Source organism: Abramis brama (genome assembly GCF_963993115.1).
Source record: "Abramis brama genome assembly, chromosome: 21".
In the NCBI taxonomy this organism is placed as follows: Eukaryota; Metazoa; Chordata; class Actinopteri; order Cypriniformes; family Leuciscidae; genus Abramis; species Abramis brama.
The window spans coordinates 12433563-12448902 of NC_139983.1; the positions used below are offsets into that span (position 1 = coordinate 12433563).

At 36.9% G+C, this 15340-nt stretch overlaps 1 protein-coding gene across 1 annotated transcript; it reads right to left on the minus strand.

The window, feature by feature from the left end:
- Positions 1-7645: 7645 nt before the first annotated feature.
- Positions 7646-15206, minus strand: ankef1b (ankyrin repeat and EF-hand domain containing 1b). The gene is made up of 9 exons (XM_084097883.1): positions 14858-15206; positions 12762-12961; positions 11188-11337; positions 10984-11107; positions 9853-10687; positions 8838-9064; positions 8060-8208; positions 7856-7981; positions 7646-7745 (listed from the first exon to the last, which is right to left on the minus strand). The coding sequence occupies exons 1-9, from the start codon at positions 15111-15113 to the stop codon at positions 7683-7685; spliced, it is 2130 nt and encodes a 709-aa protein (XP_083954009.1). The 5' UTR covers positions 15114-15206; the 3' UTR covers positions 7646-7682.
- Positions 15207-15340: the final 134 nt, after the last annotated feature.

The following is a 15340-nucleotide window of genomic DNA, read 5'->3' on the forward strand; positions in this document are numbered from 1 at the left end:
TAATTAAAAGTTTTCACAGATGGTAAAGGTTCTTCATGGAACCACTGATGCCAATGAAGAACCTTTATTTTTAATGGTTTAAATGTTATTTCATTGTTAATCTATACAAAATGCTCTCCTTATAAAATATGTAGTGGAGCAGTAGTTTGCCAAAGTGCCTAGTTGTTCTCTCTTGTCATGTTACTGTTTGTAAAGGTGAATACAAACAGTGACATTAGAGGGTTCTGAAATTGATGCCTTGTTCAGATATCCAATAACTTTTTTTGTTTCTTGCCCCAAGCATCAAGGCTCCCTGATCTCCTAATAGGATCAAGATCGGATAAAAGCACTTTAGCTATAGAGACTTGGAGATTCAGATAAGGGGGAATGAATCAATAGCACTTATTTGATTGTTTAATGGCTCCTAAAAGTTTGTTGCTTACTGTTCTTTGTATGTGTAGTGTGTTTGCATAGAGGAGAATGTGTTACTGTGTTTGACTTTGGCGAAGGAGGAGCTGAAAGAGAGAGAAACAGTACGCTAGTGGTAGAAAACAATCTGGCAAAGTGCTTCACTACATTAAGACAAATCGAGACATAAAATCTGGATACTTAAATCAGCAGGACAGATGAAGGTCAGGATTCTTCGGAGATAAAACACTGTCTAAAGAGCAGTTCGACTAGCTTAAACATGCACTGTACAACAAATCACACACACCCTGTTTAGACAGCAGAGGAGAAAAGGGTAACACCCCCCCCACCCCCACCCCCACCCCCACCCCCATTATTTTATTACAGGAATTATTGTTCATTAGTTACATTAACAAGTAAAAAACTTAAAATGTATAATGAGCACATCTTCATGATTTCTTAGCATTTGCTTTAGGAAAATTGCATCCTATGTTTTCACTTGACTAAAGCCATCAATGATGCATTTATAGAGGTTAGTAACTGTATAATCACTCACAATAAGTATTTATAAGAACACAACATGGCTATTAATAACAGTGCACTTATTTGACAGATTACTATAATTTCATTGTAACTATAATATAATAGCATTATAGCAATGCGGGATGCATCATTATAAATACATTTATGGAACCATATGACAGTGTCATAAATCAGTGTATAATGGATTATGAGCATGTGCATTGAAAAAGCAAATGCATGACTATATAAGTAATTATAAAAATAATATAAATGTAACTACAACTCTTATATAAACTAGTATAAACTAAGCTATAATTCATTATAAGCATGGTCTTCATAGAAAGTGTTACCGAGAAAAGAACTGCTAGAGGATGTCGATATTGACTCAGCACATACAAATGAGACAGTGATGCTTGTTAGAGCAACAACCAACAAACAGGAGACCCTGCTGAATATATTGATTTACACTTACAAGACTATTACGGCTGTCTTTAGCATCCAAGTCTTGCTTATACTGTCTGAAGATGCCGCTGTCATCCAGAATGAAGTTCGGCATATTGAAATTCAGATTAGGTTGTGAATTTAGTTTTTATTATGAGATGTGATTTACATATCATTGCAGCTCTTTCTGTTCGCACCAGCAGGGCGAGTGCTGATTAATCCTGAATTCTTTGACACAAGCGCACATTTACAGGACCCACACTGTTACCAATTAAAGCTCATTTATTTGAGCCAGATTCCCTTCAGTCTTTCTTGTCAGTTAGCACTGCCAGAACCCACCCCCACAATACGTCATAAAGAGCCCTTATTCTATGTGGCTCATGGTAAAAAAAAAAAGAATAAAAAAAAAGAAAAAAGGTGGGAAATCTGTCATTAACCTCATCATTTGCCTACTAACGATGATTACATGTTGAACTCTGAATAAGCTGCAGAAACAATATCCCCATCTTTGTGAAGGCGTAATCACACGGCTGCAGATGTAGATAATTATATATTGAAGAAAATCCATATGAAATAATAAAAAGAGGCTCATTTACAGAAAGCCACCGGCCTAAATCATGTGTGCATCTTAATAATTCGTATGGATATGACATTCAGCAAATTGCTGTTGCATGGAATATCACAGCTTTTAAAGGACTTAATGGCTCACTATCAAGTACCTGAAGATGTCAAATAGGATCAAATCACTTTAATATGCGAATTAAGGTAACAATGGTAATTGATTGCTTAAGCATTACTTTTATGATGGTCTCTTACAATTTTGTATTTTAGACCATAATATGGCTAATCAAAAAGGTACAAGAAGCTCTGCTTTATTACAGACACAGAATATAATACTAGCATTTCCACCTCAGAGTAAAAATAAAAGAAGGTAAGTTGTGAAATATAGTAAACACAAAAAAGTCAAATTGTGAGATTGAGAGTCATGCTGTGAGTTATGAAGTCAAACTGTGAGAATTAAAGTGCAATTAACTTTTTATTTATTTATTGGTGTCTACTATGGCGTCCAATTTCTATTTTTACTATTGCTAATTGAAACGTTATGCATTATTCCATGATAAAAGGGTAACCATTTATTTCGATAGTCCACTTTAGACATTCTAATAACTATAAGTAACTTAGCATCTGCATGTCAACTACCAGTCATTAGAGTATTAGTGGACTGTCTGCTTAATATCTGCTGACACTTTATTTTGATGATCCCCAAACAGACATTCAACTCACTATAAGTAACTTTGCAAGTGCATGTCAACTTAATCTACTAACTTGAACCAGTCTACAAATACTCTAATGACTGGCAGTGTTTGGAATAACGCCGTTTAAAAGAACGGCGTAAGGTAACGACGTTATTTTTTCAGTAACGGGGTAATCTAACTACTTACTTTTCCCGTCGTTACAACGCCGTTAACATTACTGGACGTTAAATGCGGTGCGTTACTATGCATTGACTGAATAAACGGTTTAATCCGAACGCACCCCTGGCTCGCACAGCTAGTGAGGAGGTGGGTTAATAACGAGGTAAGCGATTATGATGGGCTAAGGCAGTGTTATGTGTTTCATGGTAGCCAATCAGAGCCAGTGTTTTTACACACATGCCAGCACACGCGCCACTCACTCACACACACACACACACACACACCAGCTAAACAGAGATTCGATGAAGCAGCAGAGATGGCGAGTCAGGAGCAATCTTGACTGAAAAGTTGGCGGGCGCGATCGAAAAGTTGCAAAGTGTTTATATGTGTGTGTGTGTGTGTGTGTGTGTGTGTGTGTGAGAGAGAGAGAGAGAGAGAGAGAAACAGAAAGAGAGGCACGGGCGCGATCGGAAAAGTCGCAAAGTGTTTACATTTGTGTGCGTGTGTGTGTGTGTGTGAGAGAGAGAGAGAGAGAGAGAGAGAGAGAGAGAGAGAGAGAGAGAGAGAGAGAGAGAGAGAGAGAGAGAGAGAGAGAGAGAGAGAGAGAGAGAGAGAGAGAGAGAGAGAGAGAGAGAGAGAGAGAGAGAGAGAGAGAGAGAGAGAGAGAGAGAGAGAGAGACGCGGGCGCGATCGAAAAGTCGCAAAGTGTTTACATTTGTGTGCGTGTGTGTGTGTGTGTGTGTGTGAGGCGCGGACGCGACCGAACAGTGGAAACATAAAAACATAATCCGTAATTTTGTTTATACAGGACATCCAAACTGCACAATGTTTAAAATTTTAAGGAAAACAAATATATTAATCTGAAATTTAGCAAATTAATTTTCAATTCATTCAGGTACAATTACCAACCATATCTCAAGGTCTTTTTGTCTTTTTATTAATTTAATTAATAAACTAATTATATAAAACATATATAATGTTATATCTGTCAACGTGCAATAAATATCGAAAGTTATGTACAAACACCTGTCTGTTCTACTCATTTCGACTTGTGAAAACTGCTCAAAAAATCCAAATTCTTTGACATATAGCAACTTTTTTTTTTTAACAGTAACGCAAATAGTTACTTTCCCTGGTAACGAGTTACTTTTATTATAGAGTAATTCAGTTACTAACTGGACCATTGAAATAAAGTGCAACTGATAAATGCACTGTTGTTACATGACCGGTCACAGTCACCAGCTCAGTCACCAACTCGGTAACCTGTCTGCACTACATTTCCCAGCATCCCTTCTGGTCCCCACCTGCACTCAGTCAGCCATCACCACACCTGCTGCTGATCATCACACGCACCTGCACTCCCTCATCAACACAGCCTATATCAATCACCCTCACATCAGGGTCTGGTCTCGTCAACGTTACTCCTATGTAAACAGTCAGACTCCTCACCTGAACGCTCCCCTGAGATCGTCCCGTCTGTCTCCTTCACCTGCAGAGTTTCCACTTCAGTCATCGCCAGCTAAGTCTTCATCACCTATCAAGTCACCATCCTGTCACCATCGTCTGATTCCCACTGTTGTCCCATCATTCTGCTTTTACTTGAATAAACCATTTCACCTTACCATCTGTCTGTTCCCTTCTGTGTGTGTGTGTGACATGACCTCACCAAGCTTCATGTAATTTAGTGTGCAGTTATGGTCTTTGAAACAAATTTAATTTAGCAAATTTTTTTTTTGGGGGGTAAAAATAATGTTCAAATAATGAGTCGAGCATATTGCATTGTGGGATACAGTCAATGTTCTATTGTATGCTGTTCCTCTTTGTATAATAGTTGTTTCTTTTTATACTTTTTTTGCTGTTTTGACCAATCAGCCTCCAGGACCAGAATTATAAAACTAAAATGTCATAGAATAACATTTGGACTTAATGATACTTGTTTCCTTTTCTTGATTACCCTTCATCTGTTTCTCTATATATTCATCCCTCCTCATTTTCCAATCCCCCCTTTTTTCCCTTTGGAGATAAAGATTAAGAGCTTAGGTCAGTGTGTCTGAGTGCCACATCATCAAGACAATTACCTCTTGTACTGGAGCCGATTATCATTTCCTCATCCTTTTAAGGCGTTGCTTTTATTAAGTAGTCCCGGCGTATGATTGAGTCTTTCATATGGAAATCAACCTGTTCATTTATTGTCCAGCTTCTGTCTGTAGCTCAGAAGAATTGACATTCAATGTCTTGTCCTTTCTGCAACAGACACTTGAACTATCATCACATCTGGTTGCACAGTATGGAATGACAGGTAGAGTTCCAGCTGACTCTGCAGCGTCTCCTTCACATGAATGTGCCGAGTCAGAGCCTGGGAATAACAATCTGCAGGTGTTCTGAATTTCTGAGGTTTCATCTTACAATTGAGATGAACAACATTTAAAACTACATTTTCCATCATTTCCTCATTATAAACAAATAATTTATTTAATCAAGCTCCAAAAACGTCTCGTTTTGATATTGGGTGTCCTGTGACGTCACACAAGAAAATGTATTTGCATATAACTGCTTCCAGAGGTTTGTTTTTTCTGCATATATCTATATATATATATATATACACATGTATGTATATCACACTTCACCAGCCAGCTATTCCCACATGGAAATAACCTATATAAACATATGTTTTAATATAGGTTTTGATATAGGTTTTTAATATATGTGACATATATAAAATTGGCCGTTTTCCTATATTATATGTACATATATGCACATATATGTAGATATATGTGTACATATATATTTGTGCATACATGTACCTATATAGGTACATATATGCATGTATATATGCACCTATATGTTCACCTATATATGCACCTATATGTTTACCTATATATTAGTAAAATTATTAAAATCCATAGGCAACATAAATAAAAGCCCAAAATGTAGAAATTTACATTATTTATTTACTTAAGAACAATCAAATAGTACAAGAACAAAAATAAGACAAAAAACTGAACAGAAAAAAAATAAAGTTATCTTTTTGATCTTCTCAGCTCCGTGAGCTTCGAATTGATAGATGTGCTGAGCTAGGCATCATGTATGACAGTTGCCAAAGTGAGATATGAGCTACAAAATGACCAGATCCTGCCATGAGCTATATAGGAGACATATCTTGTATGTACATAAAGGGCTTATATGTGGATATAAAGAAGCAATACAGGAGACCTATATGGCCTGTATATGCACATATATGCACCTCAATTTTGCCTATATGTGGCATATATACGCATATATGCAGCATATATATTATCATATATGTGCATATATGCTGTATATAGGTTTCATATATGCGCATATATCCTCATATAGGTTCTTTCCATGTGGGTTGGATTCTTCCATTCGTTTAACAACAAAGCATGATGTGTGCCCAGTTAAATTACAGTTTTCTCACAACATTAAACACAAAACCAAATCTTCAAACTACATTCACAAAATCAAACAATCGGCTCAAACCCATTTCACCTGTATATCAAACAATGCTTTCAGATCATACACACATCAGTCAATATATAAACACAACAGAGCATTCATTAGACACTACATAAAGAATGGAGAACACAACATCCAGAGCAATGTTTTTTTAAACTGTACACAGTAAACAAAATTAGTAATTTCGTAAAAAAGTATAGTAATCGCAACTAAGGTAAACATATTGTATACTATATATCCTGCTAGTATTGCATTGCATATTATAGTAATGAATGTCTGTTTATTCAGCACGTGCATACTGTAAAAATACAGTAGCCAAAAAAACTCTAAATGAAAAGCATGTTACAGTACACTGAAAAGACTTGTGCAAATGCAAAATCAAAGTCACTGACAGATTCACTGTGCCTCTGACACGTCTTCACGTTGGGTCTGGCCCGAGGACTTTGCCCAAATCACAGCACAGGCAATGTTGTCTCTTGGTGTGCTGGATCCTGCCTTGACAACACTCCACACCTTGCTCTTCCTCATCCTCTTCCTCCTCGTCCACCACCTCCTACACATATTCTTCCTCCTCTCCCTCTCAGATTGTTTCTATTCATTGTTCGTATCAACATTTAATGCACTTGTGCACTCTGAGCTGGGTTTGTACAGTTGGTTTGGTCACATCATTAGAAACAAGTGTGAACAATTTTGAGTCGTTGTGTGTAAAAGATGACAGCTGTGTTGTAGCTGTGTTTAACTTTTGCTGTGTTTACTGTTTTGCAACACAAGTGAATCAAAGTGCAAAATGTGTTTTAGTGAGTGATTTATTCGACAGATGGGTTTAGGTCTTCTATAGTATAGTGTCTTAGCAATTGTGAAAAACTGTAAATTGTATTATTGTGTCTGACCGCCACCTACAGGCCAATTTAATGGCTTAAAACATGCATGTGTACATGCATGTTTCAGTTAAAATTACACAATCACCTACACTGATTAATGTGTTACCTTGAAATATATGACTGCCATCTTCTTTTCCTGTGTTCAGTGGGGGTTGGTGATTAAAGCCAGTCACAGGAGACGTGAAAAGGAAAATGGCTTATAGAGCAGGTGGTGCTCTCGGTCAGGGGCTTGTATAGCATCATTCCAAACGGCAGCACACACTGTGCATCTCAATGACTGACTAAAAAAGGTTATTTTTATCCAATGTCAAAAAAGGAGGGGATTTATAGGGTTTTTCTGTGGTCTTTCTTTACCTATCTTTCATTTTTGCTCAAGTGACTAAAGTCAAACAAGTCTGGGAAATACTAATTTGTCAGAAATAAAAAGACAAACAATAGCTCTGAATGAAATCAGCTATTGCGCTGAGATATTTAATTTGTTCCCTTCCCAGACGCCCCATCCCATTCAGGTCTGAGATACTTGTTAAAGTGTATGAAGTCCTTGAGAATCATCTTTTTATCAAAGCGTTCCCTTCTTCTTATCAGTGTGCTGTGGGCTGTCGGTGAGCTGTTTTCCCCAAAGCTATAATGCAGAAAACATCAGAAATTAAAAACACACATGCAAAACCACAGATATTTATATCTATATACAGTGTCTGTCTGTCTGTCTGTCAAAGAGTTTTACTGTCTTACGGTTTTGGGGACAAAGCTGATGTCATTCTTGTTGGTGCCACTTTGAATGTTGAACTTTGGGTTCTTAACTATGATATTTTCTCTTAGCTCTAATTTCACAGCTGCTGAAAGTGATGATGATCGAATCTGCAGAAGACAAAGACAACTTATTAAACATCCCAGCTATGCCTAAATATAGGAAGAAAGGCAGATATTTTATTCCACCTTTCCTTGTCCTGAAGAAGCTGGTTTTGATGCTGGCTTTAAAGTTGGTTCTGGTTTCATTTCATTTTGAAGATTGTTGGATTTGGCAATGACCAACGCAATGATTCTAGCATCGCCATACTTTATAGCAATGTCCAAGCAATTTTGCCCTGTGAGCACAAAAGAAATGCACTGTTGTTCAAATAAGTGGGAAAATTATACAAAAAGTTAATATACATACAGTACTGTTCAAAAGTTTGGGGTAAGAGTTCATTTTTAAAAGAAATTAATATTTTTTATTCAGCAAGGATGCATTGAATTGATCAAATGTGTCAGTAAAGACATTTATAATGTTACAAAATATTTATATTTTAAATTAAAGAAACAGATTAATTTATTTCTTCATCACAGAATCCAGGAATAAATTACAATTTAAAATCTATTAAAATAGAAAACAGTTATTTAAAATTGTTCGTTTTTTTAGGACACATTTCTCAATAATTAGATCACTTTTTCAAAATTCTTCACATGGTTCTCAGCACCAACTTTCAGCTTGGCGCAGCAGTTAAACTTCGATTTTAAAATGCACTAAAACTACCAAAACATTGCATACGTCTCAAATCAACTCTTTCTTCCATAACAGGATCTGTTGTCATCCAACAAACACACTTTTAAAACAATGACCTAAAATAATAACAACAGGTCGCATTACACAATGATTGCTTTAAAAAAATATTAGCCTACAACCCTAAACTAAACTATAGTGTAGAGACAGACATTTCATTATCAAAACCAGTACCTCTCTTGTTTTCTGCCATGACTTTGGCTCCAGCTTTGATGAGATACTCTACACAGCTGAACCGACAGCTTTCAATAGCTCTCATGAGTGGAGTTGCTCCATTCATTGCCACTGCATCCACCACGGCTCTAGATTGCACCAGCATCTTGATAATGTCTACATGACCTGCATGGCAAGCATGATGGAGGGGCGTCCAGTTAAACTGGTCAACTGCATTGACATCAGCCCTATAGATAAAAAAAACAATGTTCTTCAAATGACACAGTCTATCATCTTGTTACATGAAGGGCCCTACTTAAACGATCTAAGCGCATAGTCTAGAGTGCATGGCGCAAGTGCACTTAGGGCATGTCCGAATCCACTTTTGCTAGTTTAACGACGGGGAAAAAGGGTTGTCCCTATTCTCTTAATGAGTAATGGGTGTGTTTTGGGCGTAACATGCAATAAACCAATCAGAGTCTCATCTCCCATTCCCTTTAAAAGCCAGTTGCGCTCACGTCATAGCGGATTCGCTATTTACTTGGTAGAATTTGCAAGCGGAAAAATTCAACGCTTCTCTAGCGAGGAAACGGATCTGCTCGTGCGCGAGGTTAAAGCGCACCCTGTGTGTGTAATAAGCAGAGTGTACACGCGTTGTGGACCCGCCTATAGGCGCATATTACTAATGTGCCCTTTAAATAACAAAAAATAAATACTGCGCCATTGACTAACTGAAACTTGGTCTAAAGTCATAAGTCTAAAGTCTATTTCAGTTGCCTCAAAATAGCAACGCGCCAACAATGTGCCTGAACACACCTCGTTTTCAAACCAGCACGCCCATGGGCGCACAAATAGGCGCAAATGCATTTACTATTTAAACAACGTGGCGCAGGATGTGAAAATGATAACTGCGTCGGGCTGAAACTAGCAAAACACACTTGCGTCGCGCCTGGCGCTGCATTGCGCCGGGTGTATGATAGGGCCCTAAAAGTGTAAACAAAAGAAGATATTTCTTTATTTTTCTTAGTAGCATTACCTCAGTGAAATGAGGAATTTAGCGACTTGGTAGTTGCCACAGTTGCATGCTGTCATGAGTGGCGTCTTAAAGAACTGATCTTTGATATCAACAGGCACTAGTTGGGTAAATGCCAGACTAAGAGAATCTATATCTCCAGTCTTCACACAGTAATTGATGTTGGTATAGACCTTTTCAGGATCATCAATATACCAAGCAGAGTCATTCTCAATGGGGTGAACTGGCGGCCGGTCTCGGTTGAAACGTTTGGTGTCAGCGAACGGCTGGTAGTTCTCGATCATGTAGTAAGGTAGTCCACTGTCCTCTCTTCTGGAAATCAGCTCAGGTGGCATTGTGCATATGGGCAATGGCATGGCAGATTTGGCACTCTTCTTTTCCTTTCCACCCTTTTCCTTCTTGCCTGGCTTAGGAGCGTAGGATGAGATGACAAAGGCCTTCTGGAGGTACTTGAGGCCTTTAAAAAACTCATTTAAATTGATGACACTTTCATGGTTTATATCATGTTGCTTGATGATCCTTTGCAGATTCTCGTTACTTACAGGAGCTCGATGCTCATGCAGTAAAGACACAAATGTCTCCAGAGGAACTTTTTCAACAGGTTTATCTAGTCCCTCAGCAGTTTCAAAGGCTTTGCGCAAGGTTGCCTCATGTTCACAGGACCAGTCGTGAAGAGTGACGGCCCAGGGTTCATTGGGGTTTACGGCATCAGGCGCAGAAAGCTTCTTGTATATTTTCTCTGCTTTCTTGAGCTCCTTGAGTGCAGCTTTGTTTGCATTGTTTTTGGCGACCTGGCTTGGAAGAAGACCTTCCAGATTCTTCAGTTTGGGACTGCATCCTGTTGCAGATAAGAAAGAGTACTGCTATGAATAAGGCAGCAAAGTAATTTTAGTATTTTGAATAAATGAGTTTTCTGATGTTTAATTTAATACCGTCCAGTGTGAAAAGACACAAATTCCACTAGTTCACATTTCTAATAGTTTTTCTTTTGACATGCAATTATAAATCCTGGCATTTCAGAAGTTTTGAAAACAAATCGTCATATTTTAAACTGGGGAGTTAAATTTCATGACCCATTTAATGAAGGCAGTACTTGTTCTTGTGAATAATGGAAAGACATTAGATCCAGCCTACCTCTTTGGGCCAGGAATCTACAGCACTCATTGAAGCCGCCAGCAGCAGCAAAGTGCAATGGTGTGTCACCCTTTGAAGTGCTGATACCCAAGTCAGCAGAGTATGCAGACAGCACCTGTAAAACCTGTATAAAGCAGAGATAGTAATATTCTTCAAAGTTAAACAATGGCAGATTTTGTGCTATTCAGAATGCCATGGCATCACCTCAAGGAAACCTCGTTCTGCAGCAAAGTGGGCAGCGCACCATCCTTTTTCATCAAGTAAGTTAGGATTCCCTTCTTTTTGTAAAATGGCTCTGACGAGCTTCAAAGCACCAGCTTTAGATGCCTCCATGAGTGCAGAGCTCCGTGTCACCTTTGGGGAGCCAAAACATGACACATTATACTGATTCAACTCCATCAAAATCCACATTTTCTTGCTGACCTATTATAAAGCCGAGTGCGGACTGTATCATATTTGATATACACATTTCGAAGGCCTCTAGATTATCGACATGATCAAAACTTTGCTCAAAATCCTGTTGTACACAATCTACGACATGACTTCTGATGATTGATACTTTTTTAGCAAGTAAAAGGCCTTTTAGTATAGTTCTAAAAATGTCCCTCTTCAGGTCTTGGTGCACATGCCTTCTTGCTGTGAAATCTTTACTGATTTCTTAAGGTAAAGATAAGAATAACTTTTATAATGTTTGAAATTTTAAAATCATGTTAAAATGTGAGTATCAAACAGGCTCTCAATCATCTATCAATCATTATATACTGTAATAATGCATATTGCATTGCATTATATGTTTAACCCCCACAATAAATAATACAGAGCTTTAATCATACAGGCATTTAAACATAATCTTACTAAGACATATTATTGGGAGATATCAAGTGACAACCAATATGCATTTTATGTAAGCAGTCTGCTCTATTGATATAATATATCAATATATATATATCTATATTATAGATCTCAATGATTTACATTACAAGCTTCAGAATGTCATATTACTTTTTGGCCTTATACAGTCAAACCAAAATTTATTCAGACACCTTCAACATTTCTCACATTATCACAGTTTATTCGCTATAGTTTCGAAAATGGTAATAAAATATGACAAGAACTCAGAGTTATCAAATCAGTTGATATTTCACTGGTTTTGGCCATCCTTCTGTTAGACTGTCTCACAAATGAATTAGGTTGAATAGCTGTCAGCTGTAAGTACACAGTTAGATACCAATTTAGGTCAACCAATTACCAAGCAATGCTTAATTAAAAAAAAAAAAAAAAAAACACTTAAGCAAAACATGGTCAGGTCAAAGTGTCTGAATCATTTTTGGTCCCAAATTTGTATACATTTTACTGTATTAAGAATGTTTGGGTATAATATGTCACCGTTTACTTTATTTTACTATCCTCACTTACATAAATTAACTATAGTGTCCAGCACCCACTAGTAAAAAAATATATCAAAAAATATATCTGGTGTATGAATAATATTTGGTTTGACTGTTAATATTAGCAACTACTCTAAATTGCATGTTTTTGCTCAGTTTGGGCCTCTGAATAAAATCCTCAAGTATGAGCTCCATATTCTCTCATATTATATGAGCCATAAATGCCTATCAATTATTTTTACTAAAGGTTCAATAAACTGTTCCATTCCAAAAAAAGGTTTTTGTTTATATATATGTTGTAATATTATATCTGTGTAAAAGAGATCTTTGAATCATCTATGTATAACTTTTTTTGGTCGGGGAACATTAATTTGAACTATGATCTGAGACCTGATCTATTGCATTTGGATCAGCTCCTTTCTCCAAAATGCGAATGCACAAGTCTTGACAGTCCTTTGCATTTTCACAAGCGAACACAAGCAGTGGCTTCCCTGAGTTAGAAACATTGTTGACATTTGCATTGCTGTTGAGCGCCATCTGCAGGCAGAGAGCATGTTCTTTAGATGGAGAGATACAGTAGAACAGCGGCCCTACAAATGAAACAACACAAGTCACTGAGTTTCACATATTCTACATTTCCCCCGTCAAGCATGAATGAATAGGTATAAAACCAAGGAAAGGAATTAAAATATTATATAAAGGAATTAAAAAAACATATTTTGCATCTATACAATAATTTTAATGGCTGGGTTATATCCCTTGAGAAAAAGTACACTTTAAAAAGAGTACTCATTATGAAATAATAAACTTTAAAAATATATAGTATATGTATATAGTACACTATAAGTACCGCTCTAGTTTGAATGTAATGCTTTCTGACACTTAATTACATATGTTTTTTAATTAAATGTAGGCTTTAATAATTTACATTATTTTAAACATAATTTGCTGAACTTAAGAGTGCTTATCCACATCTTTTTATATAATTTTATAATTACTTCTATTGTCAAAAATGGACTTTAATGTAATTTGTATTGAAACTTGTATGTCATGTATTTAAATATATTTGCAATTACACTTTTGTAATTTTGAATTTGTTTAGTTCATTTAAAATATTTTAACTTTAAATGTAATATCAATTAACACAATACAGTTAAAATTATAATCAAATACATTTCGGCCTGGTTTCACAAACTGGGATTAAGCCAGGATTAGGCCTTAGTTCAAATGGGACATTTAGCTTTTAAACATGCCTTAGAAAAAAACATTACTGTGCATCTTGAGACAAAACAATGGCACTGACATATTTTAAGATATATCAGTGTAAGTTGCTTTCAGTTAAAACAGATTAAATATGCATTTTAGTCTGTGAAACAGGGGGAAAGTGTACTCTCTAAGTACACTTAAAGGGATAGTTCACCCAAAAATGAAAATCAGCCCATGATTTACTCACCCTCAAGTCATCCTAGGTGTATATGACATTCTTCTTTCAGACAAATACAATCAGAGTTATATTAAAAAATGTCCTGGCTCTTCCAAGCTTTATAATGGCTGGCCGTTTAAGTTTTGAAATCCATAAAAGTGCATCCATCCATGATAAAAGTGCTCCACACTGCTCTGGGGGGTTAATAAAGGCCTTCTGAAGTGAAGCGATGCGTTCGTGTAAGAAAAATATCCATATTTAAAACTTTATCTACACAAGTCGACTTACGCCAATAGACACTTGACAATGTATGATGTAGGAGTAACGTAAGCTTTGACACCTCTTGCGGTTCAAACAAACTGGTCTGGGCAACAAACTCAAGCTCCTCCGGCATTTCTCTTTAAAAATTGTCGTTTTAGACTTCTAATTCATGACTGGTGTTTTGTTTCGCTCTATCCTCTGTGCTTCCGCGTTCATCATTACTTTGTGCGACAAGTTCAAGGGTCACTCTTTCACCGTAAATCGATGCATACGGCCATCTGCCGGAAGCTAGTTATTTTAGTCAATAAAGTTTTAAATATGAATATTTTACTTACACAAACGCATTGCTTCACTTCAGAAGGCCTTTATTAACCCCCCAGAGCAGTGTGGAGCACTTTTATCATGGATGGATGCACTTTGATGGACTTCAAAACTTCATACGGCCATTCACTGCCATTATAAAGCTTGGAAGAGCCAGGACATTTTTTTATATAACTCCGACTGTATTCATCTGAAAGAAGAATGTCATATAGGATGGCTTGAGGGTGAGTAAATCATGGGGTAATTTTCATTTTTGGGTGAACTATCCCTTTAAGTTGCCATATTTCAGTAATATTATTTATTTGCAAGTAGACAGTTTTTTTAAAAGCATACTTTTAAGATTTGAAGCAAGTGCACAGTTAATACAAATAAGTGCACGTCTTTTTTTCAAGGGATATTTTGACACTTCAACAGGTGTATAAAGACAAACTCATCAAGGCCTAGGCTACATAACATGCACTTCTAAAAATGTGTTCTTTACCTTTCCCCTCTTCGTCTGTGAGTGTCACATTTGCATTGTGTTTGATCAAGAGATACACAATCTTGTAGTAGCCCAACTGTGCAGCCAGCATCATTGGTGTGCAGCCCTTCTTGTCCTGTATGTCAGGCTGGGCTTTCAGGGACAGAAGGAACTGTACGAGGTCTTCATCACGGTCCACAGTTGCCTGATACAAGGCACTGAGTCCCTGTTTGGGTTCAGTCATATTTATCAGGTTGGAAAACCCCATTTGGACCATCTTTTTTATCTGTGGTCTGTTCTTCTCCCGTACATATTGCAGGAGTTTATAGATCTGGAGGACCTCCACGTTGCCTTTCGCCACACTTTTTGAAGTCATCTCCATTCTCTCAACTCTGTTTTCCTAGTCTTAAGAACCAATAAATAACATTAAAAACATTCAATAAGCCAACTGAAAGATCATGTGTAAAGTTACATACAAATATTAAGAAATGTTATGAAACATTC